Here is a 26,680-nt window from a genome sequence, read left to right on the forward strand (position 1 = left end):
AAGATGCTGCCAAGCAGTGGATTAAGTGTATCATGGCTCTGAGAGGAACACAGGTTTTGGGCTCCTGACATGCTCCAAATCAGCGAGGTCTGGCAGTCAGCAGCCACTGCTTTCCTCCTGGCAGCACCCTCCCCACCTGAGAGGCAGGTATTCCCATGCTCTAACTCAGCTACCTGCTAGGAAGGAGTTTGAATCCCCTGCAGTTCTCCACAGAAAGCTCCTGGTTCAATGTCTTCATTCTGAGCAAAGAGCATTTGCCAGCTCCCTCTAAGATACTACTGCTCACAGAAGTAGGTAAAAACCAATCAATTGCCAAAAATCTATCTATTAAAGATGTTCTCATCTTTGTCAAAAGAGAACACCAGGGAAACTTCCTCCCTGACAGGAGGCAAGCTCTTTTTACCAAAAGTTACTGGGGATGCAGATGCTCCTCTGTTCAGAGCTCAGCATGGCCAAGTGGCTATAAAACCTCACTGTCCCTTACAAAATACCACCTTACAAAGGGATGAGCAGCACTGGGCTCGTGAGCTCTGTGCCTCTTGAGCCAGGCTGACCCGTGGTCATCCCAGGGAGGCACTAAATGTGGTAATTCAGCAGTAATGTGCAGGTATTCTGAGAGCCACAGCAGCACTGTGATGAAGTTCAAAATGAAGGAATGCTGGCACGGCTAAATACGCCTTCTTCCCACTGAAAGCATCACCAATTTTGTCCTGCTTATGCATTGGAGCAACTGGCCTGATGGCAAAATGATCTGCTGATTGTGCTGGCTATAAACCACTAATTTCTCTTTCTGTGCAGTTCACTTGACTGAGTAAAGTCACACAAAATGCAGGAAGTTTTGCTCTTCATAGCAGTAAATATATTCTTTAAGCTTGCTGAGGGGACCAATAAAGGCTCACTGGGGTTTTAACATAGAGGGAAATTTGTCTTGTGGATGTGCACTGCTTCTGTTCCAGTGACCACCAAGACCCAGAAGGGCATATTCTCAAAATGGGTTTTTATGCTACATATATAAGATATTGCCTGTTCTTAAAGATCATAATGGATCCTTTGTAACTCTCTTCCCATTTTCCTCTGCCCTTTTCTTCTTTGCATCCCTTCCTTTGCAAAGATGTACATTTCACTAAACTGGAACTCTGTGCAGGCAGGAGGCACTTTCCCAAACTGAAAATCCACTTGGCAGACCCAAAGGTTGTAGCCTTGTTATTACAATACCTTGTAAACTGATAGTGCCCTTTAAATAATGCTATTTTAGGGAAAGATGCCATGGGATTCACTGGGTTATATATGCACTAAAGTCTGCCAAAAATATAATTAAAAGAGCATATATACTATTAGCTACCTCTGGTTCACCTAAGGAATATGAAACAATAATACTTTGAGCATATATGAGTAACACACAGACGGTGAACTGCCAAACACGCCCCCGACAAGTTATCATGCAGAAATATGGGAGAAGTATTTTCATTAAGCAGAGCCAGCCAAAAAGAAGTAATTCTCAAAAAGGACCTCACAGTTATATCCCTTTGCTACTGTTTGCTGACAATGACATTAATATTCCTGTGAATTCAATTGAATGATAGACTATACCTGTTATTCTCCAAAGAACAGCCCCTTGGGTATACCTGGAAAGTTCAGCAGCAGTCATGCAGCTAAAGAGCTGCTGACATTCATGGGAATCTGTTACAGCCATTCAATTTAGAAACAATTCTAGCTTTACTGTCCCATGGGGTCTGAGACAGAGAGTTGTAGTTTGGCCTGAGAACCTGGAAATCCTAAATTCTGGCTTCAGTTCTGACTTCATACTGCGATTTGTGCTGAAGATCTAATAATCTCTTGGAGATTATCACTAAAGGTCTGGAAAAGGAGATGAATGTGGGAAACCAGATGTGACTACATAAGCTCCCAGCTCTCTCAGAGACTGCAGCATCTTCAGAGATGCTCCAGGCCCAAACACAGGTAAATCCACAGAGAGTGGAGGCTGAAGAAGGACAGCTTTCCCACCTTTAGGGACCCTCCAATGCTTTGGGACTGGAACAATTCCTGGAGCTTTGAACCCTGAGAGATGATGCCACAGAGAACAAGCTGCCACCTTCCTGAGAAGAAAGTGCTCTTCTCTAACGTCCCTTCGTTCCCTTACTGCTGAATTACAGAAACCCATAGTGAAAATGTCCAAATCAAAGTTCTAATGGAAGCACAGGGCAGCGGGATCAATGCTAGTTTCCGCTCCCCAAAGTGTGAGATCCCTTCCTGGATGAGTTAGTGGCCCCATGTGCTGAAAGTGCAAATGATTTATGGGTCTGCTGGTTCTTGGGCTGCTCTAACAAGGTAGGATTAAGCTGTAAAAACAAAGATCAAGAGAAGGATTGGAATTTCATCATCTTGAGGTCTAGCATTGAATCACACCACATTGATTCCATTTCAATTGTGAACAGCATAATATATTAGAAAAGTGTAATATTTTAAGCCTAGGGCAGAATAATGTATAACTTAGAAGGTTTCCTCACAGGTACTTACATAAATCTTTTCCCAGTTTAAGTGCCATTTTGAGTTCCCCTATCATAAACACCCACCCAAAAAAATGAAGTCCACCTGAAACTGGCTAGGTTTTTGGTTGTTGGCTTTGTAGCAATTTTTTTCCTCACACAAAACCTTATGTGGTAATTACCCAAACCCCAGCTCTGCCACGGTTCACCACAAGCTTACACAATCCAAAACTACCAAAACAAATGGGCTCTCTTTTCTAAAGCTTTGCAGAGCACAGCCTTGATGTTTACTCCTTGCTGTTTTCCTCACTTTAAGTAAAACAATTAGTAATTACTAGCCTTAGCACTTAGTCTGCCTGAATGGAAATTCTTTACAGTAAATCAACTCAAATTTCCTTTTTTTTTTGCTACTTTCTTTACAAACTTTATTTTTTAATTGTTCCTACTCTCCATTTACCATTTAATATTTTTTTACACTAGGTGCTTCTAGGGCACAACATTGATAGCATCTAACTGTAGCACAGGTTTTCAGCTAATATGATTTAGTATATAATGAAGCCAAACTCTTTTCAGTTTAATCATTAATCAACCCTGCATGTTCAGACCTCAGGCAAAAATAAATATGCTGAATAAAAATTATCAAATAAATTAAGCTGTATTACCTAGTTTAGAGAGACGTGTATTCAATAACTAGAAACAAAATGGAAAACTCACTACTAAAAATGATATATCGGCATGTTAGGTGAGACTCTACATTGTGTCATTATATCCAAAAAAGTAAATTTTTGCTTAGTGTAAAAAGGAAGAGCAAAGCCAGATATCACAGCAAGTAATCAATTAAAATATTTTGAAAAATAAAAGTAAGAATGCTGTCCAACATATGATTGGCAACTACTGAAATATAAATTAAACAAATTTCCCATTGCTGCTTATGGGAAAATTATGCAGATTAGAATTTGATTAGGTTTATATCATGAGACTCAATTTGGACTTTTAATCTATTAAGCTCCAATAAATGAGGCATCTGAATAGCTCCCCTGAGCAGCAACAGTAATAACGACAGCAGTCATTTTTTGCAATATGTATTCTGACAATTTCTTTAGCAGACGATTCCACATCTTTAAGTACAATTACTTGGTAACTTCTACAAAAATTTCAGGTGTTTGCAGGGAGGAAATGGATACATACAAAATGCTTAAACAGACATTTTGTGATAATCAACATCTGTCACTCTGTTCCAGCAATATTGTTTTTCCATCAGCTTGGACTTACTTACGGTCGACTTCATGGTCTGTGTGGGCTAAATAGTGCCAGCAGACTTGCAAATTACTCAAGCTGGAACTGAGCTGGAAACCTATGGTAAAATGTCATTAATTTCTTTATAGGCTGGGTCAAAACTAAAATCCCACATTCAAGGCTGTCTTGGGGATCAAAGATTGAACTGTGAAGGCTAAAGCCCCATTTTATCAAAGAAATCTGAACTAAATTCCCAGAGCTGAGCTTTGACACAGGTTGGATTCAGATCAAGACCACCTCTGATTTATCTGGCAGGTATGCTTCATGGGCCTCCTGCATATTTCCTGCAGTCTAATCTATTTATAAGTATACAAAAGCTCCTCTCCTCTATTACTCTATATTGTAAAATGCAACTCTTCAAAGCTTGCTGACTAGAAAGCATATTGTGCACATATCCTGTCCTGCCAGATTTCACCAAATCCTAGAGAACCTTTTAGTGGACAGATTGTCTTAGGCACATAGCCAAGTGCCAGTATGCAGAGGATTAAAAAAAAAATTTAAAAATCAATCTGTATTTTAAAAAATTCAGGACTCTATTAAATGCTCACAGTGAAGGAACATGGATCCTGTGTTCCTGTGTGAATGTATTTTCTTTAAAAGAGGTTTTAACACAGAATTTAATTTTGGCACTCAAGTTTTCAGCATACCACTACAAAGGTTTTCTGCAAGCCAAATTTTTTTTACCAGAACTCCAAACTGAACATCATATTTTGGGGGGGCAGGGGAGGAAATCAGTTAGACTCTTTGTCATTCAAACACTGCCTTTTGTAGCACTTAACTTCAGCATAGCATGTCTGTTAAAGACATCTTTGAGATATCATGTGTGAAAATGAGTATCAGGTTGATTTTAACTATGCCAGTTTATATAGCACTAACTCAACCAACTTTCCCTTGGAAACCACAATAAATCACACAGAGCCTTTGCCTTCTATGCCTCTTATTTTTTTTTCACCATTTAAAAAAATCCAAACACAAATGGCACAGTTGTGGAATCATGATGAATCTGAGGTAGATCTGTAATTGAATATTCTTAAGTGATGTACCAGTAGCAATTATTGGCTACCGATAATACCTAAGGATGTGCCAACAAAACTGCCTGAAGAACAGCAGTGATACCACTGGTATCACTGTAAAGCATGGAAACCCCTGCTTCAGTCAGAACCAAGAAATCAGAGAGCAATTTATGCCCCTGATGACCATTCTAGGAGAAAGATACCCAAAGCATACAGTCAGCAGTGTGCATAAACAGGTAATTTGCTCAAATATATCAAGAAAAAGGGAAAGGTATTCACAAAACCAGTGAGGTACAGCCTGCTCTTAAGATGAAACTTCCACTGCTAATCTGCACTCTTTTGACTCACTGTCTTCCTCCTCTTACAAACATTAATCTTAAAAAGAAAACTAAATCCTTATCATAACAGAATGACTCATTATTTCATCAGAGTTTTTTCTAAAATCCATAGGAGTTTTGCTTACCTCTGATAATGTCTTTTTATCTTTAAAGAAGTATCAGCAGAAGTGTCTCTACACCAACTCCTCATTTATTTTATTTATATGGGATTGGAAACCCATTACCCTAGCAAACAAGCTGGTAAAGACAGGGACAATAGTAAAACGTAATGTGGTATTCTTTAAGTAGTGAAAATTAAATGGCAATCATAAAATGTATATTGAGGTATCCAGTCTCAGTACAGACATACTGAAAACTCTTTGCCCTCACTTGGAGGCTCATTTCTAAGTCACAGAAGAAGCAGACTGGCAGGAACTTAGGAAACCCTGTGTGGCCATCCAATCGTACTGTAAACCTGTCTGTGCATTTAAGCAAAAACTCTGTCAAACTTAGAAAAGATATATGCTGTTAACACAGTAGGGATCCTTTCCCTCTCACTACTAACCAGTAATTATGCTCCCAAATTAGTATTAAGAGTATTTGACAATTAAAGTCTAATAGAAAATTTAAACAAGCAACCAAACTTTAAATCAATATGAAAGGTGAAATCTCCATTATATTTTCACAGGATCTACTTTAAAGTTCTAAAAAAAGTTTGGAAAAATCACATATTGCTATGACATTACAGACATTTTATAATATCTTAATCTTGTGTCTAAATAAGTCAGTACAAAAATTTCCATTAGCCATAATATTATTGGGGTGTATTGAATAAAAATAAATTACAAGAACTAGTTCAGAACTTGGTTCAACAAAGATTCCTACAATACTATTTAACAAAGTCATAATTTACTTTTTCAGGTTTGGTTTGTTCAGATGTTGAAAAGCTGAAAAGCTGCAAAAAGAAATTATTAGGAGCACAGTAGTATTGATTGTCCATAGAGGGCTGTGCCTCAAGTCAGCCTGAATATCCCATTCTGCAGATGCTGAAAGAACTAGCAGGTGCTTGATAACCAGAAGCTAACAACATTTTAGAGAATGCCTATTATGGAAAGTCTAGGCTGTCCCATATTTAACCATATAAACTTAAATCAACAAGTCTGTCTTGAAAAGAGAATGCCAAGAATTTTGTAAATTTTATCCTGAAGCTGTTCTGCAAATCACTAGAAGGAGACATTCTGCTTTTCTGCACTGGATATCACAGACTAGGATTTAACTGGAAAGAACAAAAATCTAGCTTTCTCCTCTAATGCTGTTAGACTGGCAGAATTTGCTAGATATTGGTGCTTTGTGTCTTCTTCCACAGCAAAGCAAAACCAGTGGCATTGATCTCTGAAAAAACCCCATCACCTTTACGAATATAAATAACCATTTATTAAGCAAACAATACGTAGTGAAGCAAAGAAAGACACCAGAATTATGCTCATGAGGCTGCCTGCTGTGCTACATAACTTTCAAACTATCTTGTATTCCTGCAATACATTATCTATATGTTCCATTTTCTTGAAGTTATCTTCATAATCAAGATGCTATCACAAGTATCGTGGGCATTGGAACTATTTTTAATTTTCATTTAAAGAGCAATTAAAGAAAGACAATGGATACACAAGATAATAAAGTAAGTGATTAGCAGCATGCAAATGACATAGGCTTAATGATAATACCCTGTTCTATTCTCCAAAGGGCCTGTTGAGAGAAACCCTTCCTACATGTGGTTGTGCAGCTAATGTGCCTCAGCCTACAATTACAACATTGCTGACACCATTAACCACTGAAACAACATCACTTCATGAAATCCTTGTTGTCTCATTAAAATGCAAAGGGTCAGGTAATTTACCAGCATTGTGTGTCTACTTTTGTTGTGGGTAATTAGCAAGCATTACCCAGCATGGACTCCTACTGGGAAATAGTTAAACTGTGAAATATTCAAAAGAATTTTTTATATTTGATGGGATTTCGAAAGATTTAGAATTATAACCTAAACATACCTTTGTATTCAAAGCCACGAAACACAGACCTTTTACACACTTAATGTCATAAGATTTTATGGTTGGTTATTTTTTAAAATTAACTTCAAGTTTTAAAAATTTCCGCTTGTATAATTGGATCTAGAGATGCATCTTCTTATGCAATTAAGAACTTTTAGAAAATACACAGAGGGAGACGCAAACCACCTCACCCTTTCTTAAAGACTTATATATGGTTTTTTAAAAGCATTTTTTTAAAGTTAAAACACAGAGGTTGGTGCAGTACATTCTAATACTCATGTTCCCTTTCTTCTTGCTAATTGAAACCTCATATCACATTTAAAGGAGCCTTGGTAACATTCACTATTGGCTCACATCTCGTCAGGGAGCAGAATGGTCTCTTACTCTTTAAATGGGAAGTTTTGGAACATAAAACACATTCCAATAAAAGTGAACAGAAAATTATGAATTCATTAAACTACTTTGGTATCTTGTGCTATATATAATATTTATATTCCAACTACTGTAAAATATGCTTTAATATCTTTAGGCAACTATAAGGACTTAAATATTTATAAAATGGCTAAAGATAAAGTATAGCTCTCTTATTCCTACATACAGATGATGTAAGGCATGCAATCAAAGACAATAACACTTTCAACCCATTTGTCATCTTAAAGGAGCCTTTCAACTTCAGATCCCTTGTGTGCAATCTACATAAGAGTTGTTGCCTACATAGGCAACTCCAGAGGAGTTTGCTCCTTAAAAACTACCTAGAGTGCTATACTTCACATAAAACAGGGTTTTCTGAAAATGGAGACAAAACTATAAATTTGCAGGGAAAACAGCTCCAAGTGGGGCTTCAAAATACTGCTGTATTTATCTCTGGGACATCTGGGAACAGGAAGCATTTTGATTTAATATTTCATAACATAGAGGCAATTGCTTCCTTGCCTGGTGTATAATTAATGCTCATAAAAAGAGTGCATTTTTTTTTATTCCTCAGCATCAGAAATGCACAAAATAGTACACCTTCATAATAGGGGGTTTGCTTTTGAGATGCTGAACAGCAAGTAATAATAAAACAGAGTTACCATAAATTTATAACAGTTTTGGGATGGTTAAATATACTTATAGTTTAAGTGTGAGATCACATGTTTGATGTACTGTGTTATCTAACTCCTTTGCCCAGTTTTATTTTTCTCCGGCTGAAGCAGAAGGTATCTTAAAGCAGAAGAGGAAGAAGCAATTGTTAAACCTTAAAGGTATTTGGGCTAGGAACTCACAGCATTCAATACAGACATATTGTGTCAAGGAAATGTGTCTCTCCAGCCATTTATCCAACACCTTTTTAATGTTTTATTTGCATCAGAATTGAAAAACCTCTTTTCTTAATAGATTTTATCTCTTTCCAGGAAAACTTTGAGAGAGGTGAGAAACTAGTTTGTATGTGTAATTCTGGCAGACAATATTGGTGTCCAGGTGCAAGGAAAAATACAAAAAATTTGAAGGATGAAACTTTTCAAATCAAGGATTTCATGTGAAGACTGAAAGCCTAGCAAGATCCTAACAGAGTTGGTTTTGACAGCACAGGAAAAAAGTTAAGAGAACAGCCTCTCTCTCACCCACTGTCTTTATTTAAGTCCAAATCTTGCAAAGACCTGCACATAATCTAACTTTACACAGGTGGACAGTTTCATTGAAGTCAGGGAGATTTATTAACCTGTATAACATTGAGCACATAAGTTTTGGAACAAGCAAGGCATCAGATTGTAAACTTGCCAGGGCAAAGGCCATATTTTATTCTTGTATATATCAGGACTATGACAACAAGCTCTTAATTCCATCTAGAGCTCCAGTGTGCTACCATAAAATAAATAACATCTATCACCTGATCCATCTAGTTCAGCAGGATAAGAAATTATGTGCATGTTGCAAAAAGGTAATACTGAGTTATTTATCACAGTGACCTGATCTTCAAAAATTGGACTATTTTTTGTGAGTAAACAGTGATATGGGACGTCTAGCCCTTATCTCATTTTTCAGTTATTAACTTCATTAGTTAAGACAGTCAGCCTTTGTTTTGAAAAACAGTAACGAAACCAAACTACAACGTCAAAATTCAGTTAGTCAAAAAAAAAAAAAATCAACTGAGCAGAACATTCTGTTAATTGGATTATTACTATTTTTGTCTTTTGCATCAACCAATGCTAACAAAAATACAAGGAACGTTCAGAACCCAGTATAAAAACGTCCTTAATCAGGTGTAACTCTGACACTAAACTATGAGTCCTGCAAATCAATAACCCTGATGTCAATGCAAAATACCATTTTTGCAAATGTGGCTGATAGGATTGATAGTGCATAGGAGAATATCTTTCACAACATCTATGGGGATTAGGTAACTGTGAGCTGTCTTTACATATAACAAGCATTCTGCAGGCTAAAAGACATTGATATACAAAGATGCACAGGAAGCTAGGTGTTGAAAAGAATAAAGCTAGTGTCACAGCTCACTTTGACACTTTTAAAAACTACCCCAAATCTTTCACTTTTTGCCAGCACTATTCATTTATTTATTTTTAATATTACATCTACATTTAATATTCTACATTTACTCATAAGCTTTCCCAAGGAGGTTAAGTAACTCCTTAAACTCTGCAATTATTTAGTGCAGCTAAATAGAGTTTGATTTTCTGTATTTGAAAGCAAGGCTCTTTATTCCTATACTTTCAGGAAATACATCAAAGTAAACATAAGAAACGGTGCTGGAGTTGCCACAGAATATTATATTCTGTAACAGCCTAAAAATTAACTGCATCTATGATCATCCAAACCTATATTTTTAAATATTAACTTTGAAACTTATGATTATCAAATAAGAGAAATAAGATTTAACATGCACTAAACCCTCCTCCCTCAGGAATAAAACTGTTGCTTTGAATTTATAAAAAGTTTTCTCTAACAGCATTACAACACAGTTATCTCTGAAAGTGGCACAAAACCTTTGCTAACAAAGGACTTCAGACAGAATTTATCCTTTCCCCTTATTTAAGAATTTTCTCTCCTTTTCAATCCCAATAATATGGTTGTTCTGCCTTTTTGCTAACATTTCAGTGATAAAGCAATCAAGATTTAGTGATTGGTAGAGGTCGAAAAGAATATATTATCTGCAAGCACAATGGAAAGCAGATCTCAAATTCATTTTAATAAGAAATTTCTTGCAGCAAATTGTGAGGCTAAGTCCATAAAAATTGCAATGATACAAGAATTAATGAACAGATTGTGAAATAAATTTAATGAAACTGTGGCTGTTTCTGTCCTTTCAATCAAAGTTTAAGACAGATCCAACAAAAGATAACAATGAAGTTGTAAGTGATTTTTAAAGGAACTAGATCAAATGAAATTAAACTTGCACAGGGTTATTTTACCTTGTGCAATCTGTTACACCTGAAAGTCAGCGTGTAAAATTCTGAGTATGTTTACATGATTTTATAGGATTTTCCCCAGAAGAATCCTGCCATGATGTATGAAATGTATTACCCAGGAGTTCATCCAACCTTTATGTTTTTCTCTTTATTCTTTCTTGTTGGAGGATCTATTATGAGAACTGTAAATGAAGGCCCTAAAAAGATCTCTCATGTGTTGAAATAGTGTTCCTAGGGAAAATTCTCATAAGTTGAAGTCATTCAGAAAACAGCTGCAATTGTTACTTTGCAGAAATACGTCTACACTGCTGTACTGTGATCTGTCTTAGAATGTCTGTGGACTAAATGTTACTATACAGCCTCCCCTTTCTGTACTTTAGACATGCTTGGAGCTATAAGATCACTTTTCTTTATTGTTTAGTAAGTGTTTTTTAATGAAATGTACTGCTCTTATTATATAGGGCTCAAAATAAGATCTAAATCACTATCCAATAAAAGAAAATTATTGAGTTGGATATCTAAAGTTACTACCCAGAGGCTACTCTGGTACAGTATTTATAAATCTCTAAACAGTTAGGTATAATTGTCTTTCTGGGTTTTGGGAAGAAGGCCAAATAGCAGCTTTAGTTACAACTGAAGATAAATATTTTGTGTTGGACCATGTTCATCTGGTGGATAAAATAACAAGTAAAATTCCCACAATGTAGGACTCTAAGAAAAAAAACAAGAAACAAGAAAAACTAAATGGGAATAGGCAATAGATGATACTTGAAGAAGAAAGGATGGAAATGTTAACAAAATGAAGGAAGGGAAAATTACTGGAGGTCTCCCCACTTAACAGCCAAGGCAGAACCCATTCCACACTCAGTCCTCCTGGCTGCTTTGGAAAAATGTTATGACTAGGGATCTAATATTCTCTGGTTTGCTCTCCAAAGTACTTCTTGATAAAATAATCTCCATTTTTATTTGAGGGAACAGAATCAAAACCAGAAAGGACAATAAAAACAAATATCCTGTACCTGGGGGTGACCTTTTTCTCCAACACAAACAGACACCTTTTCAAAAGTCTTTCTAGGAAGACAATTAGCCAAAATCTATAAGAGGAAATCAAGATAAACACAGGGCTTCCTTGTCACAAATAAGACATTTAGCTGAGTTTATGAGTAATTTTGTGAAGAGGTGGGCCAAGCTCCCACTTCACAGCATTTTGTACTTTAAAATCTGAGACATCTTAATGAAAGCAATAGTTTGCTGCAGCTTCAGCGGGTTACACTTTGGCCTTTCTGTCCTTGGAATCTAGGTTCTAGGTCTCCCAAAGGCAATGAACTGCCCTGATGCTTTCCAAAAGCTCATTTTCAGGACATTGGAGTCTGCAGCCCTAACCATTAGCAAGCCTATGGAGCTGCCCAGTCAGCCTTGAAACAATCAATGCAGACAGCAATGAGAATGCTTTCAACGTGAGAACTTTGAACAGCACAGCTCCAGTTTGAAAGTACTTGTTATTTTTGAGTAGAAGTACACATTCTGTGTAAAGGAGACCGGCAAATCCTTTCAGAACAGTTAGTAAGCTTTTCCTTCTAAGGAACAGAGCTTGTTTCCACTCACAGTTCTGTGTAGCCATGCCTTTGGTCATGTAGCCAGACAGCTGATGGACAAACACAGATTTGACAACTTAGATAGTTTACTGCCATCACCTCTGGATACGCCAGGTCATTTGTAGCTCTGCTCCAGAATATTATTTTTTCCTGTGTCTTGGAACTATGAGTTGGATTTTTTTTTTTTTTTTTTTTTTTGTGGAATGTCAAGGCAGAGCACCATGCTTGGATAAGATGCAATTCTGGCAGGATCAGTTACGACCCAAGACAGGCAGGCTAGAGGACAAAAAGGGTTGTCACGCTGTTTATAGAAGGTCCAGATAATTACTGTTAACTAGTCCAAAAAACCTGGGGATATTTTAACACCATAAGGAGGCACTATCAAGTCTTTGTTTCTGTATAAGAATGGCTGTGTGTGTTTTAAGTTCATCTTGAACTACTAATGAGAAAATCCTTTGTTGATGCAAACCAGAATAATTCAGAGCTGATTTTTCAGCAGTTAACTTAATCTGCTGGGAGTTGGCAGCCCTATTGTTACGGAACTTTGCCTTTCAGCAAAGCTTGCTGACATATGTCCACCCACCTGCTCCTTCTAGGGGATATTTCTTCTCAGATTGCACCTGGGTTCCATTTCAAAGCTATGTCCTCACTGGAAAGGGCATGTTTGGATGGGTACAGAGGGTTGGCTACTGATGAATGTTTATATGCCTAGGACTGGGAGTGACTTTGGTGTTAAACTAGGTGATGAAGATGAGGCTCTGGGAGAAAGGAAATGAAATCCGCATTGTGGATTCTTTTCCTGATACCAGTGTAGAGCTTATAGGTAGAGAGCCCTGTACTTAAGCCCTTGCCAATGATTTTGCTTATCTGACAGTTAAATAAATTTGCATCCTGCTTTTTATGGCACCCTTCTTTTACTGGTGTCCTCTTTTGCCTGATGCTAAAATGAATTAATCACAGATACAAACTAGAAAGATCCTTGTGCATTCAATAACCTTCAATTAAATGACTGTATTTATTTTTTCAAAAATTATATATCAGTTTTTTATATGAGATTCCACTACTTAGTAACTACATAACTATAACTGTATATATATAATACTTCATATTTACTCAGAATAGCAAGGGTAACATTATATTGCTGAATCCCTCATCAAAAATCTTGCAGCTCAGCCCATACATTTCTCAGACTGCTCACATATTTTGTTTTATTTCTTCTCATTTCAACATCCTGTAACAGGTCAACTGACCTTCTGCCACACCTCCAAATTTTCTAATGTCAGTGTTTCTGATGACCAGTAACAGAAGTAACATAAAAGAACAACACAAAAGATCCGAAACTTGATGTTGATGAGAATGTCTTAATTCAAAATCATACATTAAGATTTGGAAAAACTCAGATTGGCAACACTTGTAGTTTGTACCAGCTATTGTGTTAAGGATGAGTATGTCAAGCAATACACAAATGTAAAATGACAACTTGCTCTGCAAATAAAGGTACTTAATTGCCAGTAAGAGTGTATGAGTTTGTTCTAATAGCCTGCTTGTTGACCAGCAAAAGTTGAATCACCTAGTTTATATAATTGTCATGATAGTTGTGTCCACCGTATGTTAAAGCTGCATTTCACAGACAAAAATGTCACATTGCATATAATTTCCAGTAAAGTTTCTGCTATCTACTGATCTAACTGCTTCTGACAGTCTAATCATTTTATTCAAGGTCTTTCAGGAAAATTTACTGCATTGAAAGGAACACAACCAATTCAGGAGTTGTGGATATCATAAACAGAGCATTTACTGTGCAGATAATTATTTTCTGAGGCAACTGGGCTTACAAGAGCCCCTCCTTAGTCAGTGCTCTCAATTAAAATAGGCTGCTGGTTGCCTGCCTTATGTTATGCCCTGTTTCCCCAGAACAGCTATGGGAAGAGTCACCTTTTATTTTTTCACATGCAGTCTGGTATTTACCTGAAGAAATGTCAAAAACTTCTTAGAATGTGCTCACCTATTGTTCCTCTGCTTCTCTGCATCAGCAACATTTAACAGGGCTAAAGGGATCTGGACCATGGCCAGTGGGGGCTAACGCTGTAGCAGCAACCTGAGTATTATAGATTCACAGAACAATTCGGTCTGGAAGGGACATCGGAGGGTCTCTGGTCTTATTTCCTGCTCAAAGCAGTGTCAGCTAGGAGGTCAGATCAGCTTCTTCCAGGTTTATGCAGTCAGGTCTTGAATAGTTCCAAGGATGGGGAGTACAGAATGACAGGTGTTCATGTGGTGCACAAAACTGGATATTGACTGATTTCCCCATCCTCACTGAGGGATGGTCTAAGATCCTGTGTACTCCCAGAGGTAAAATACAACAGTCAGGTGCTGGAAATGTCTCTAACTTCTGAACAAAAATAGAAGAGGAAAATTCTCTCAGACTGCTCATGCTCAAGAAGAAATTCTTGATTATTTTAATAATGTGTGTGATAGGAGACTGAGAGACATTCATCAATGAATAGCCATTAGCCTGCTAGTGAAAGTACAGATTTAGGTTTGAGACACAGAACTTCAAATACCAGGTCTAAATCAGTGAAACAAGGAACCTCTGGGCCTGTCTTCCACTTCTGCAATGAGTTTCCCAATCATGACTATAAGCTATCAGATTGTGAGCAAGTCGGTCTCACAAACTTATGAGGAAAGAACTCTAAAATATTCGGGCTTGTATTATTTCCTGACCACCGATTTGAAACTTTGAACACTTATGGGATAGACAACAACCAGTGTCTTCCCCTTCTTCTCTTAATCTACTTTTTAACCAGAGAACTGTAAGTTTGACTTTGACAACTTCAAACTTTTAGTACAATTTAATTCCAGTATTAAATTTCATCATTTTATTTCTGATTCTAAGAAAGAATTTTCTATGTTCAAGTTTCTATATTCAAGAAGTTACACTGCAGCCTCTGATTTTTGGCATATAATTCCTATTTCCTGATTAGAGTGTGAAGAGAAAAACTTGAACTTAATCTTAGTTCTCACAGTCCTTGAGGGAAAACTATCTCTAGATCAGGCTCACAGGGAAACTGCAGACCAAAGCACAATCCTTTCCACCTACATTTATAGCAGAGCTAGATCCAGAGGGAATATTTACTGCAGCAGTTAATAGGTTTATCAAAGGTAGGACTTCAGCTGCATGAGTTGCAAGACCCTTCAGGGATGGGAAGATGATTGTTTTTACACTGATGGTCTTTGCCAGGGTGCTTATGACTGCTTTGCAGCTGCTTTGCACAGGCACAGATGGTGTAAAATAGCCTTTGGCTACCTATGAATCAGTCCCCTACTCTCAGGAAAGACTGAAGGATTTTGTTCAACGTTCTTAAATGGGATGAGTACATGTCAAACTATGGGAAGAAATCAGCTTTGAGTTAATTCTCAGTGGCTTCTTGAGCAAGAAGGCGCCAGAGCTGGAAAGAAAATTTGAAGTTCTTGTTCTTTTTATTTTACTTTTTGGCTTGTGTTACTCAAACTTGAATTTTCTCTGTGGTTTCAATGCATTTTACAAAAAAGAAATATCGTTAGACAGAAACTTCAGCTATTCCAAATAATAACTGCAAGGTATCATTGGTTATGTAACAGCAACTCCCCCTGTAAGAACAGTGAGAAAACAATGGTTTTATATATCATCTAAGAAAATTTTAAAATGAGAAAAAAATGCCAGTTTCATGTTCATTCATTTTCGCTTCCACTCTAAAAGATGTGCTTTGTGATGTAGCAGAGAAACTACGTGACTGTCCCTTTAAAAGCCATCATACCAATCAGCAGGTTTAACTGTCAAGCAAGCTGATGTAGGGCTCTTTGAATTACTGAGTGAGGGATATTCTTCCTGCCAGGTCCTGTCCCCTGTAGGCACTGCAGAGAAGTATTATAGGGCAGTCCTTACCTTGGGAATTAGCCTGCAAGACCCCAATGCTGTCATCAAACTGCATAGATTTGATGTTGAGTGACGCCAAGATGCATTCCTTGTCCTGCAGCGAAGCATCATCAATATTATTCTGATTGGCTGACAGGATAACGCACATGTCGCAGAGGTTGATGTTGACAGCCCTTAAATCAGCCCGACTTAATGGCGTACCCTTCGGCACAGGGAAAAAAAAAGGGGGGTTGCAGAAGGGGAAAAAAAGAAAAACAAATTAAAGATTGAGCAGGAGCTTTGGGAAATTATTTAACAAGTATCTTTTTTATGCTCTGACATTAAGCTGGTCTAACTATGTGCCAGGGAATAGGAGATGTGTGCTAATCTAAAGGGTAGTTGGTGCTGATGGCAGCATTTTAGGTTCAGTCTCAATACTCAGTCAAGCTCTTACTAACAAACAAGAAACAGGAATAATGCCAGCATTCTACATCTCATCGGTGACTTGAAATTGTCTTGATTTAAGTTGCTATCATGTGGCAACCTCTGGCTCTCTGAATATAACAAGGGGGGTGTTTTAAATGTCTATTTATCTACTACCAAGTCACAATGGTCTTGGGCAAAAGAACAGCAATTTAAACAGGAAAGCATTACGTGTCCAGCACATTTGAACTGCAATCAGGATAAAGCTATTTTTTCTACCTAAAGCAATACAGAGAAAAGGTTAATCCTTTCCAAAGCACGCTTTAGGTGCTTCTAGAAGGAAAACACACTGATCTTCAAAGCTGTGTGATTAAACCCCTTGAAACAGAAGCAGGACTTTATCCTAATGGGCACAACTCATGCAACATTCCCTGCTCCACAATTCTCAATCAGAGAATGCAATCACTAAAATAAAATGTTCTGGTAGCCTGTTGATTTTTTTTCATAGTTAAAAGAACTGGGATATGACACTTAACACAATATTTTTTGTTTGAAATTAAATTTGCCTTTCACTTCCAACAGCCCACAATTGCAGTTACAGAATATTACGTCTATGTCACAGGGGCTGCAAGGTCCAGGAAAAAGACTTTTTTTTTTTTAATGGAAACTAGATTCTGCTCTGCTGCCTCACATGGTTTGGTACCCAAAGACCCTAATGATGAGGAGACATAACTGTCCCCTTGTCACACAGCAACTTTCATAAAATCAAGACCCTACTCTTCCATCTCCTGATCATTCATGGCGAACATCTCCTCAATGCCACTGAGAGTACTCAATGCAAAAGTAAATTTGAAATGCACACAGTGAAGGAAAAGCTCAATTCTCATTCAGGGATGGCCAGCTCAATTATTCCATGTAACTTTCAATAATTTGAGGCATTAAACCTCGTGAAAAACAGTATGTATGAAACAGATATGATTTCATTATAAACTGCTCGAAAGTTAGAATATGACTATTCCAGCTGCCTAATCCTGCCCTTTGTGTCTGTACTGTGCATCAAGTGAAGCAGGATTCCTGTGGGGAAAAATAATATGCAATCATGTAATTAATTAAAGGCTCACTCCTAATGATTTCATGCAAAGGGACAGAATTAAGGCTGCCTGAGGATATTTAAAATTGGCATTTGTCTACTTTTTAAGAGTTTACTCAGCAGCTTAAAGGTCTCTTTTAATACAGACTTTCAATTCCACTTTTTTCTTTTAAACCAGAACAAATGTTTTTATATTCAGCTGTAACCACATCTCCATCAAATATCAGCTGCAAGTTTTACCTCGTGAGCCAAAGCACAGAGAAATAGGAAAGTGGCCTCCCTTTAACACGTTTCCTACAAGTATAATCTCCAAAATTTAAGTAGATTTTTAAATTAGTATAATTAGATCAGAAAAATGCTGCTATTTTTAACTTTATATCACCATTTTGAACCAGACAGGCTGGGGGAAAAAAAAGGAAAAAACAGTAATGAAGTCTGAGTGGTCTTCAGCACCCTTGATTACTTTGTCAGATACAATTCCTTTATAAAATTCTGTATTTTTAGAGGTGCATCAACTAACTATTGAAGCTGTTCAAGTAAAAATTAATCTAAAGCTACTCTGAATTTTGGTGTAAACTGGGGAAGGTAAAGCTGGTGTACATTTCTTTAATGTCCCTTCAGAATTCAGAATCAAAACTTTCCAAGAACACATTATAATAGCAAATACACATTATATACTGGAAGCAGTAGCAGGATTCTATTCTGCTTGATAGTTCAACAGTATTATCAATTTAATTCTGATTCCCTAGTCTTTAGCCTTCACAGTGACTGGAATTAAAAGGAATTGGCAGAAAGAGGAGGATATTAACTGACCAAATCTGATATTGACACCATTTTTGTGACAGCAGAGAATCTTGTGACACCATCTGTTGGATCAGGTTACAGAAGAATGCCAAGGGCTAACACTAAAACGCATTTACAGTAACAAAGACCTACAGTCTGAATTAATCAAAAAGCAAAGACAGTCCTTTCATTCTATAGCTATTTTTCCAGTTATTCAGTTAAGGTTACATCCATCATTGATTTACTTTTAACTGCTGAAATATGATTATTAAAAACTAGTAATCTCATAATTTTTCATTCTGAAAAAAACCACTTGAACTAACTTTACTATATAACCTACAGAGCATTTTCTTTCATACCTACACCATGGGCTCTCACTTGTCATTTACAGCTATGGTCACCTAAGATCACAAGCTTGGAGGGCTTCATTTGTTAGTCTTGGAGCTCTTGATTCTACATTTTGGTCATAAGAGTGAATCAGAATGATACATAGGAGAAAAAGGACCTTTGTGGTTTTAGTGGTGGTGCCTACTAAAATCAATAGGAGCTTTTCATTGATTTTAAAAGGGTCAGGGTTTTGCTACACTTCCATACACGACTCTGAACTGAAATGCCATGGCAGTGCTCCTTATAAAGCAGGCCAGTCCACAGGAAGTCTTTATGAATACATTTAAATATTACGTAGATAGAGTAACAATATTTTTTTTCAAGGGTTTTGTGGGTATAAATACATAAATAATATCATAAATAACTACTGTCATTCTGTCAGGGAAATCACAACATCAGAACTGGCTGCATGCAGTGCACTACAGTGAATGTTCAATACATAACACAGCTAATACATCTGATAGCAGCTGAAATTCATCTGATGAGGATGACGAGCAACCAAACACTGCAGCAAATATCTTCTAATAAGGTCTCACAGGGCTCTGTTTTCATAGACACAGTAAAGGGAAAATCTAAGTCCTCAGGCCTATAAGTAGACAAAAGTAAAAAAGCCTAAGATCAAAGTCAATACGAATCTGTCCAGTTGGTGTCCTAAATAACAAAGTATCAATAATATGGCTTTTGAACTTACAGGCAAGATTGAAACCTTGGGGAAGTTATGCAGTGTCTCCCATTCCCTTCTCAGGTATTCAAGTGAACCCACAAACACAATGTGCTTGAGTTCATGGTAGTGAAAGTTGCTGGCTCGTAATGGCATCACTAAATTTCTTAATCCAATCAAAGCAGATTTAACATCCCCAAATATGCAAACGACTACATGCCCACTTAAAACTGTCATCGCTGCTTCACTTCGAGTCTAAAAACAAAAACAAACAAAACAAAACAAAAAGACAAGGGAAAAATGAAACAAAGGGAATCTTAAATCATATATTGAGTTTAAAACCAGGAGAAATACAACTGTCAATATTGTCCATGCACAAAGAAGCAGTTTGATAACAGCTGTTCATTTTACCCTCATGTATCTTTCATTAAATGTCCTAAGCAGAAAATAAAAACTGTTCTTGTTTGCAAATCCTTTGGCATTTGGGAATATATTGTATTGGACCAGATTCTGGTCCTGTGTAAATTTCTACACATGGTGGATTGTGACTCTGGTTACCATCAAAGTACTGTAGGTTTAGCTAAGGATTATAGAAAAGAGAGGCAAAATCATGCCCTAGTTGGCAAATCACTAGTTGGGTTTTTTCAGGACCAATTTGAAAAGGAAAATGTGGAGTGTCCCATGGTCCCAGAGGGGCTTTGTGATGTTACTCAGATCTTGTGAATTGAGGACCTTTGTCTCTTAGAGTCAAAGCTCCTATTTGAGGACAAGCTGCTGTTACCCTGAGAAGCAATCCACGAATGCTCTACACAGCTCTGCTTTACAATGGATGCCCACTATACTCCACAGATTCTCTCAGTGAGAAAATAAAAGTGCAAGTTTTTGACAAATACTAAATTTTCAGGGCAATTGGACTAACTGAGGAAAACGGTCTCATGCAGAATATTTAAACAATGCCCAGAATTGTCTTCTTGTCTCAATGAAAGAATAAAGTTTTGCACTAATTTCAGCATTGTTTAGGTCAGTTGAGCAGGCAACTCAAATGCCAAGATGATTAAATAAAGCCACAAGGAAAAAATGACCTTAATTTCTGGAGTCAGTCTTGGTATTGTTGTGCTCCATCAAGTAGCTGGAGATCCACTAATATCATAATGCCAAGAAGTTGTAAACTCTGTACACAGAAGTTTTGCCAAGGAGTAAAACTAAAACAGTGGTGAACTGCAAAATTTTCCTCCCACTTATCCACAGTATGTGCCATTTTTCTAAATTGCAGAAGCATGGTGATGTGCAACACAGATTTGAATAAGCAGGACATATATGCTCATTATGTCAGAAGAATGGGAACTCTGATTAGAAGTTTTGTCATCAGTTAAAAAATGCATGAGCTTTCAATTTCTCCAGGGCAATGACATTGATTTTCATACAGCTTGACCAAGAGAGTAATCTTGGCCCTTCAAACAGCAGAAGACATGAGCGAATCCTCAAGTGAAACATGTAAGTTGTCCCATGCCTCTGCCTATGCCTTTGGAATATTTAGTCTTTACAAGACAGAGACCAAGTCTTGAAAGCAAGTATGTAAAAAATGTCATTCTACAGTCATAAATCTGTATGTAGCCATGTATGGCAAAAACCCCTTACTACCTGATATTGCTGGACTGCCACAGAGCCAAAACAGACCTTGGGCAGAAAAACAAATTCTTTTCTGATTGGGGCATCATCAAGTACCAATTAGAAGACAACCTGGGAAATCCCATCATCTTCAAATTATGCACTAATTTGTACTTGTGTGGTCTCTAAAGACAACATTAAATTTGCATAGATGTGACTGTAGACATAAATTGTGGACTGCAAGTTTGAAAAGATGTAGGGAAGCATTTTGCTGGCAGTGTCTTTATTGGTGATGATGCATGAAGAAGAAAGAACCTGGACAGACTTACAAATTCACAGGCTGGTAGTGGAAAAAACTAACACGGCATAACCAAGAGATGATGACTGAGTCACTCCCCAGCACCATTTTTGGAGGAACAGTTTTCAAAGTAGGGCAACATGTAGTTTGTCAGCTAAAATGTGTTTGTAACACAAAGGCAGATTTCTATCTGTGTCTATTACAAAGTCTTGTAAAGCAGGGCTACAAGCAGGGCTACCCCTTCTTGCCTGCTGATTACAAACAAATGATACTATTTAAAGCTGTTCAGGCAAACTCCATCTCAAAGCTTCATCTCTAAAATTTGGAATTGCTTGACTGTTTAAATACTGATATTGCAATTCCAGGCAATGTCAGAGTTATTACAGAAACCCCCAAGGAGAACTGGAGACAAGCTTTTAACCCCTGATTGCTAGAATAACTGGGGCTGTCACCATCGTTGGCTACACCATGCCACAGTGCAGGAAAATCTAAGAGAGCAGGCTCGGGAAAAGCTTTATGAAGTGCGACAAAGTGAAGATCCACCAGGGAGTTCATTTCAGAGATAATCAGTTTTGCGTGTGAGATCTGGGATTAGTTACTTGCTACTCTTAGGTATGAGTGCATGAACACAAGTGGCATAAACTTTCAAAATAGACTGTGATAGGCCTCCTAATTATTTTTAATGACTTGAGTCAGTTTGATGGTTTTCCCAGTTAAAGAAATGAAACAAACATAGGCAAGGCTCACTGCAACATGCTAGAGTCAGAGTAGTAGCACTGCTTGCTCTGACCTATTTGGGAATCTTGAAATTTTGGGAATTGAGAGAGAAGTTCTAAGAGAGCAAAATTAATTAAAAAAATATTCACAATAATTAATAAAACATCAACAAATAAGAGATAAGTCAAAAGAGCATATGCCTGTGTTAGAAACATTACTGCCTTGTGTAAAGAGAAAAATGGGGTATGAAAGCATTTAAGTATTTCTGATCTTAATTCTTTAAAGATTTAAACCAAATATGCAAGTTTCAGCTTATGAAAAAGAAATTCCCTATACTGCATGAATTTTTATTGTTTCAGTGGCATAAAGGTTTATGTAATAAAAAAATTTTAACCAAAATCCTTGCTTCGGTTTCATCACTCTGTGCTGATTTCAATACACTGGATTTTGTGATGGTAGAGACTAACTTACTCATCCATTAGACATCAGTTCTGTGGTTTAAATAACTTATTTTCAAACACAACTTATCATCAATACCTACCAAAATGACCTTTTCAATGTCTTTGGCTGGACACCAATGGAACATCCCTGTAGAGTCGTATTTTTTCACGTTGGCATCCATATTGTCAATCTGCTCGTTGCCAGGAATTAACAAGGGGTCATGCCTGGGGAAAAACAAGTTGAGGACAACATAAATGGAAAATATTATGAATTATGGATGGAAAGATATCCCAAGAGCTGTGTACAAAGAGGGATAAAAGTAAAAAAATGAAATGTATTTACACCTTAACATGCTTTCAATAGGGACCTTTTTAAACAAAAGCTGCACAAGAAAAAGAAAAGTTAATTTTTATATTTTGGGTGCAGTTTCAAAGACTTTCTATACTCTTCTATACCAATAACCATTTAATTTTAAATAGGGTTTTCTGACACCATCTCACCCATACAAATTTTTTTTTTTTCCAGTCCCACCCCTCTGAAATAAATATCAAAGTTGCTATAGGCATCTGCAATGAAGTAGAAGGGATAGGAACAGAGCCCCATGCTGACTGACTGGCATAAGTATGGAAGGCCAATTACTTGCTTTTACCACATACAACTTCTGACGTGATGCTCTTCACAGTAAAAGCTTTAACAGGCTGCACTTTAAATATTTTAGCAATTTGCCCAATCATATTTTGCTTTCCCAAACTGAAGCCCTTTAAAGATTCAACAGTATGTCATTTTAGAGCAGACTGACTAACAAATGCCCACATCTGGAATACATGATTTTAATACCAAACAACAATGTCCATTTTCTCTGACATCTCTACCTGTGATAACCTTCTAAGTGTTTCTGCAGCAACATTTTACAGCACAAGGCTTCTCAAAGGAGAAGCAAATGAAAGACATTTTTATGAACTTGCTCTCCAGCTATATAGCTACATCTAAGCACAGGCACACACAGTTCTTTAATTTATATGCTAAAATCAAACATTAAGCTAAGTACTAAGTGACTCCAACACTCTCAGATGCTGGTGAAGACCCCTAAGTGACTGCATTATACAATAGCATTAGCAGAATCATATTCACAAGGTACAGGGTAAACTGACCCTAAAATCTTATACTTAGCACGATTTAATAGTGCTTTGTCTGGAAAGCCACAGTCTTTACATCGGGTTTTTGTCATGAGTGCTTGAAATACCTTGATATAGAACTGTAAGATTTCAAAGAAGAAAGTATTTGCAACGTAAGAATATGTTAAGTGCTCTGAGACAGGTATCCAAATTTTAAAGCAACTTGCTCTTTAAAGACTGTTAAAGAAATGCCCTTATTGTCTGAGCTCTTGAAACTGGGAAGTTTCCTGCTTTTAAAGCATTTGAACCAGCATGCTGTGGTGAGAACCTCTCTTGTGCATAGTCTGCTACAGCAGACTGTGAACAAAGTATGTGACATAGGTTAATCTACCCTCAATATGGTGTGCTGAGTTACCATGCAACAGTTACACTTGCATTCCTATGAAAGTTATAATCTCAAATTCAGTCAGGTTGATCAACTAGTGTAATTTCACAGTGACTGATTACACATCTATTGAAATCAGGGGGAAATTCTCACATGTTTGACTCAAACAGGGTCAAATCCAAAGAAAGTTGCTAAAAAAAAGGTGAGAAACTATAAATACAATGTTCCATTTAAACCAGAATCTTCTGATTCTTTAAGACAATCAATGCCCTACATGGCAAAGACACAAATCAGACTCATCTGGAAAAATGGAACACTATGTTTTCAAAGTTTTTACATTCTCTCAACAGAGACACATTTTAGTGATTTTGCTATAACCCACTAGCAGCAGAGGAACCCTAGTGGACTACCTGAAATCTCTGAGTTACTCCAAGCTGAATAATGAAAGGCCTCACATAACTGTGCTCCCTCTTTTGTAGGAAGCAGAGATGAAAAAGCTGTAAGAAAGGGGTTTGTTGTGGGAATTTGGTTGTTGTTTTGTTGTCGTGGTTTGGGTTTTTTTTGGGTTTTTTTTTCATTTCTAGAAAAATATCTAGATTCTGCATTTTCTCCTCCATCCATCAGCAAGCTGAATCCATGGTAGTTTTGCCTGAGAGCTGACTGAGATGCTGCTCACTGGGCATTCCTCATCTGCTCAGAGTTGCAGGTAGCAATAATAAGATAATAACATTATGATCTGCAACCATTAACACACTGACATTTGAAGGTTGTACTAATGTTCAAACATTTAGTGGTGCTCTGTCCCAGCTACTTTTTCTAATGGAATGCATTAGTTATATGTTTCAAAATAAGGAAGTTTGCCAAAAGATTCTGAATCTTCAGGAGTTTCCACTGAGAAATGTTTGTCTTTCTGTTGTTTCAGGGTTAGGGTTTTTTCCCCCCAGTACTTTCACAAAACATTTTTTCATGAGTTTTTCTAGAGGAGCGCTGAAACAAAAGCAAAGTTCACTGGTCAAATCACCTTCTTTTCCTTTCAGAAATAAAGCACATATAACAAGGAATTTTCTTCTCCCCTATTCTTCATCAGAGGAACTATAATAAATCAATTTTTTTAAATGCCACATTCTAGTTTTCTAATCAGTGTTTCCTTTCAGTGTTCCAGCTCTGAGATTTAAAATTAAATAGACCATCTGAAACTTTAACACAAATGAGTATTTAGCAATACTCTAATCCCAGTCACAAAAATGATTCACAAAAATGATACAAATTGAAAGGAATGTTATAACAAAGCAGGTGGTAACACATATTTGACATCCAATTATGGTCAACTGCCTTGAGGTTTGAGGCAATTTTTAAAATGTGAGCACTTAAAGCCTAGCATAGTTCTTTTGGGCTTTGTATCCTAAAAGGGAACATTGAAAGTAGCTTGTGCCGAAGATTTATTAGAATATTTTAGGCTTAAACATAAGTGGGCTGAGGAAAGAACAAAGAATGTGAATCATCAGTTATTGTTGAAGTTTTAGGTAATAAATTGTGATTTAAGAAACCCCAAAACTTCAGGTTTTTGGGTTTTTTCAAACAATACATGCATTTATTTGCTGTTTCATAAACTGTTTGGACTCTGCTTTACTTCTTGGAGTACAGCAAGTGGGAACCTTAAAGGAAGCAAACAGGATGGGACACAGAACACATGAGTATGCTAAAAGATATTGTTGTACTATTTTTACTCTAAGAGAATGGATTATTGCCTGAGAAGGACTCTGTGATGTGACTAGCCACATTCTGTTTCAGAATCTGTGCGGCTATACATGTAAGGGTGTTTATTAAAATTAAATCTTCTGGGCTAAGATATTATTTTAATCAATTTAACCAATGTTCTTTCATTCACAGTAAAGGGATCCCTGAAGATGTGTATGAACATTGGAAACTGTTTGCTACTAAGGTCCAACTTTGTCCTCAGATGTCACTAAATGTATCAGAAGGTACACCGACTTATGTACTTAAAAACTGAATTGATCACAACAGTGATAAAACAGTATTACTACTTTGGACATAAACACCCTCATTAATCTGATGATCTAAACCTGTTTTGCAAATACTAAAAATTAATTAAGATAGACACACAGATAGGCCAAAGCTGTCAAATTTGCCTAAGGCATTTGGACACCCTCTTCCCATTAAAATTTATATTACACAAAGCATTACAGTTGTTGCCCTTACAGCCAAATCCTGGACTGAATGTTTCTAGAGCCTCTCTGCCTCCTCATCCTTGAAGATGGCCCTGTCAAGCTGTGCTTGAGTCACGCTGGCAGGTTACTGGAGAAATGCTTATATTCATGCTGCATCTATTATGTTCTCCAGGGCTGCAGTCATCTGCTTCAAGAATTCAAATCATAGGAAGAAAAGCACTTCCTATCAACTAAACCAACAAATCAATAGTATTTGTTTTAACTAAGATGTTGGTTTTTACAACATGCAATGACCAAAGCCTTTGGTCATTCCAGCTAGGAAAAACAGGCATGTATAGCCTGTATGGGAGGAAAGGAACAAAAGTTAAATTTCTCTCATCCATAACCCCAGTTTAAAAATAGCTCCTCTGGTTCTTATGGCAGATATTACATACACATGACTTAAAATGAAGAGCAAAATACCATCTTTTCAAAGTTTTGAAGAGCATATAATGCCACTTATGTGCAATTAAACTTGAAAACGATG

General features: G+C 37.0%; 1 protein-coding gene across 21 annotated transcripts in view; it reads right to left on the reverse strand.

Annotated features, from left to right (window-relative positions):
* The window catches only part of KCNMA1 (potassium calcium-activated channel subfamily M alpha 1), a 430,367-nt gene that overhangs the window by 29,535 nt on the left and 374,152 nt on the right, over positions 1-26,680 (reverse strand). For all 21 annotated transcript variants that reach the window (XM_085063987.1, XM_085064006.1, XM_085063988.1 and 18 more), the window contains 3 exons: positions 22,566-22,689; positions 19,432-19,656; positions 16,088-16,280 (listed from right to left, as the gene is read on the reverse strand). In XM_085063987.1, the coding sequence (XP_084920113.1) occupies positions 16,088-16,280; positions 19,432-19,656; positions 22,566-22,689 (542 nt within the window). The remainder of the gene's footprint in view (positions 1-16,087; positions 16,281-19,431; positions 19,657-22,565; positions 22,690-26,680) is intronic.

The sequence above is a fragment of the Lichenostomus cassidix genome, chromosome 6, assembly GCF_008360975.1.
Source record: "Lichenostomus cassidix isolate B80296 chromosome 6, HeHo_3.0, whole genome shotgun sequence".
Taxonomy (NCBI): domain Eukaryota; kingdom Metazoa; phylum Chordata; class Aves; order Passeriformes; family Meliphagidae; genus Lichenostomus; species Lichenostomus cassidix.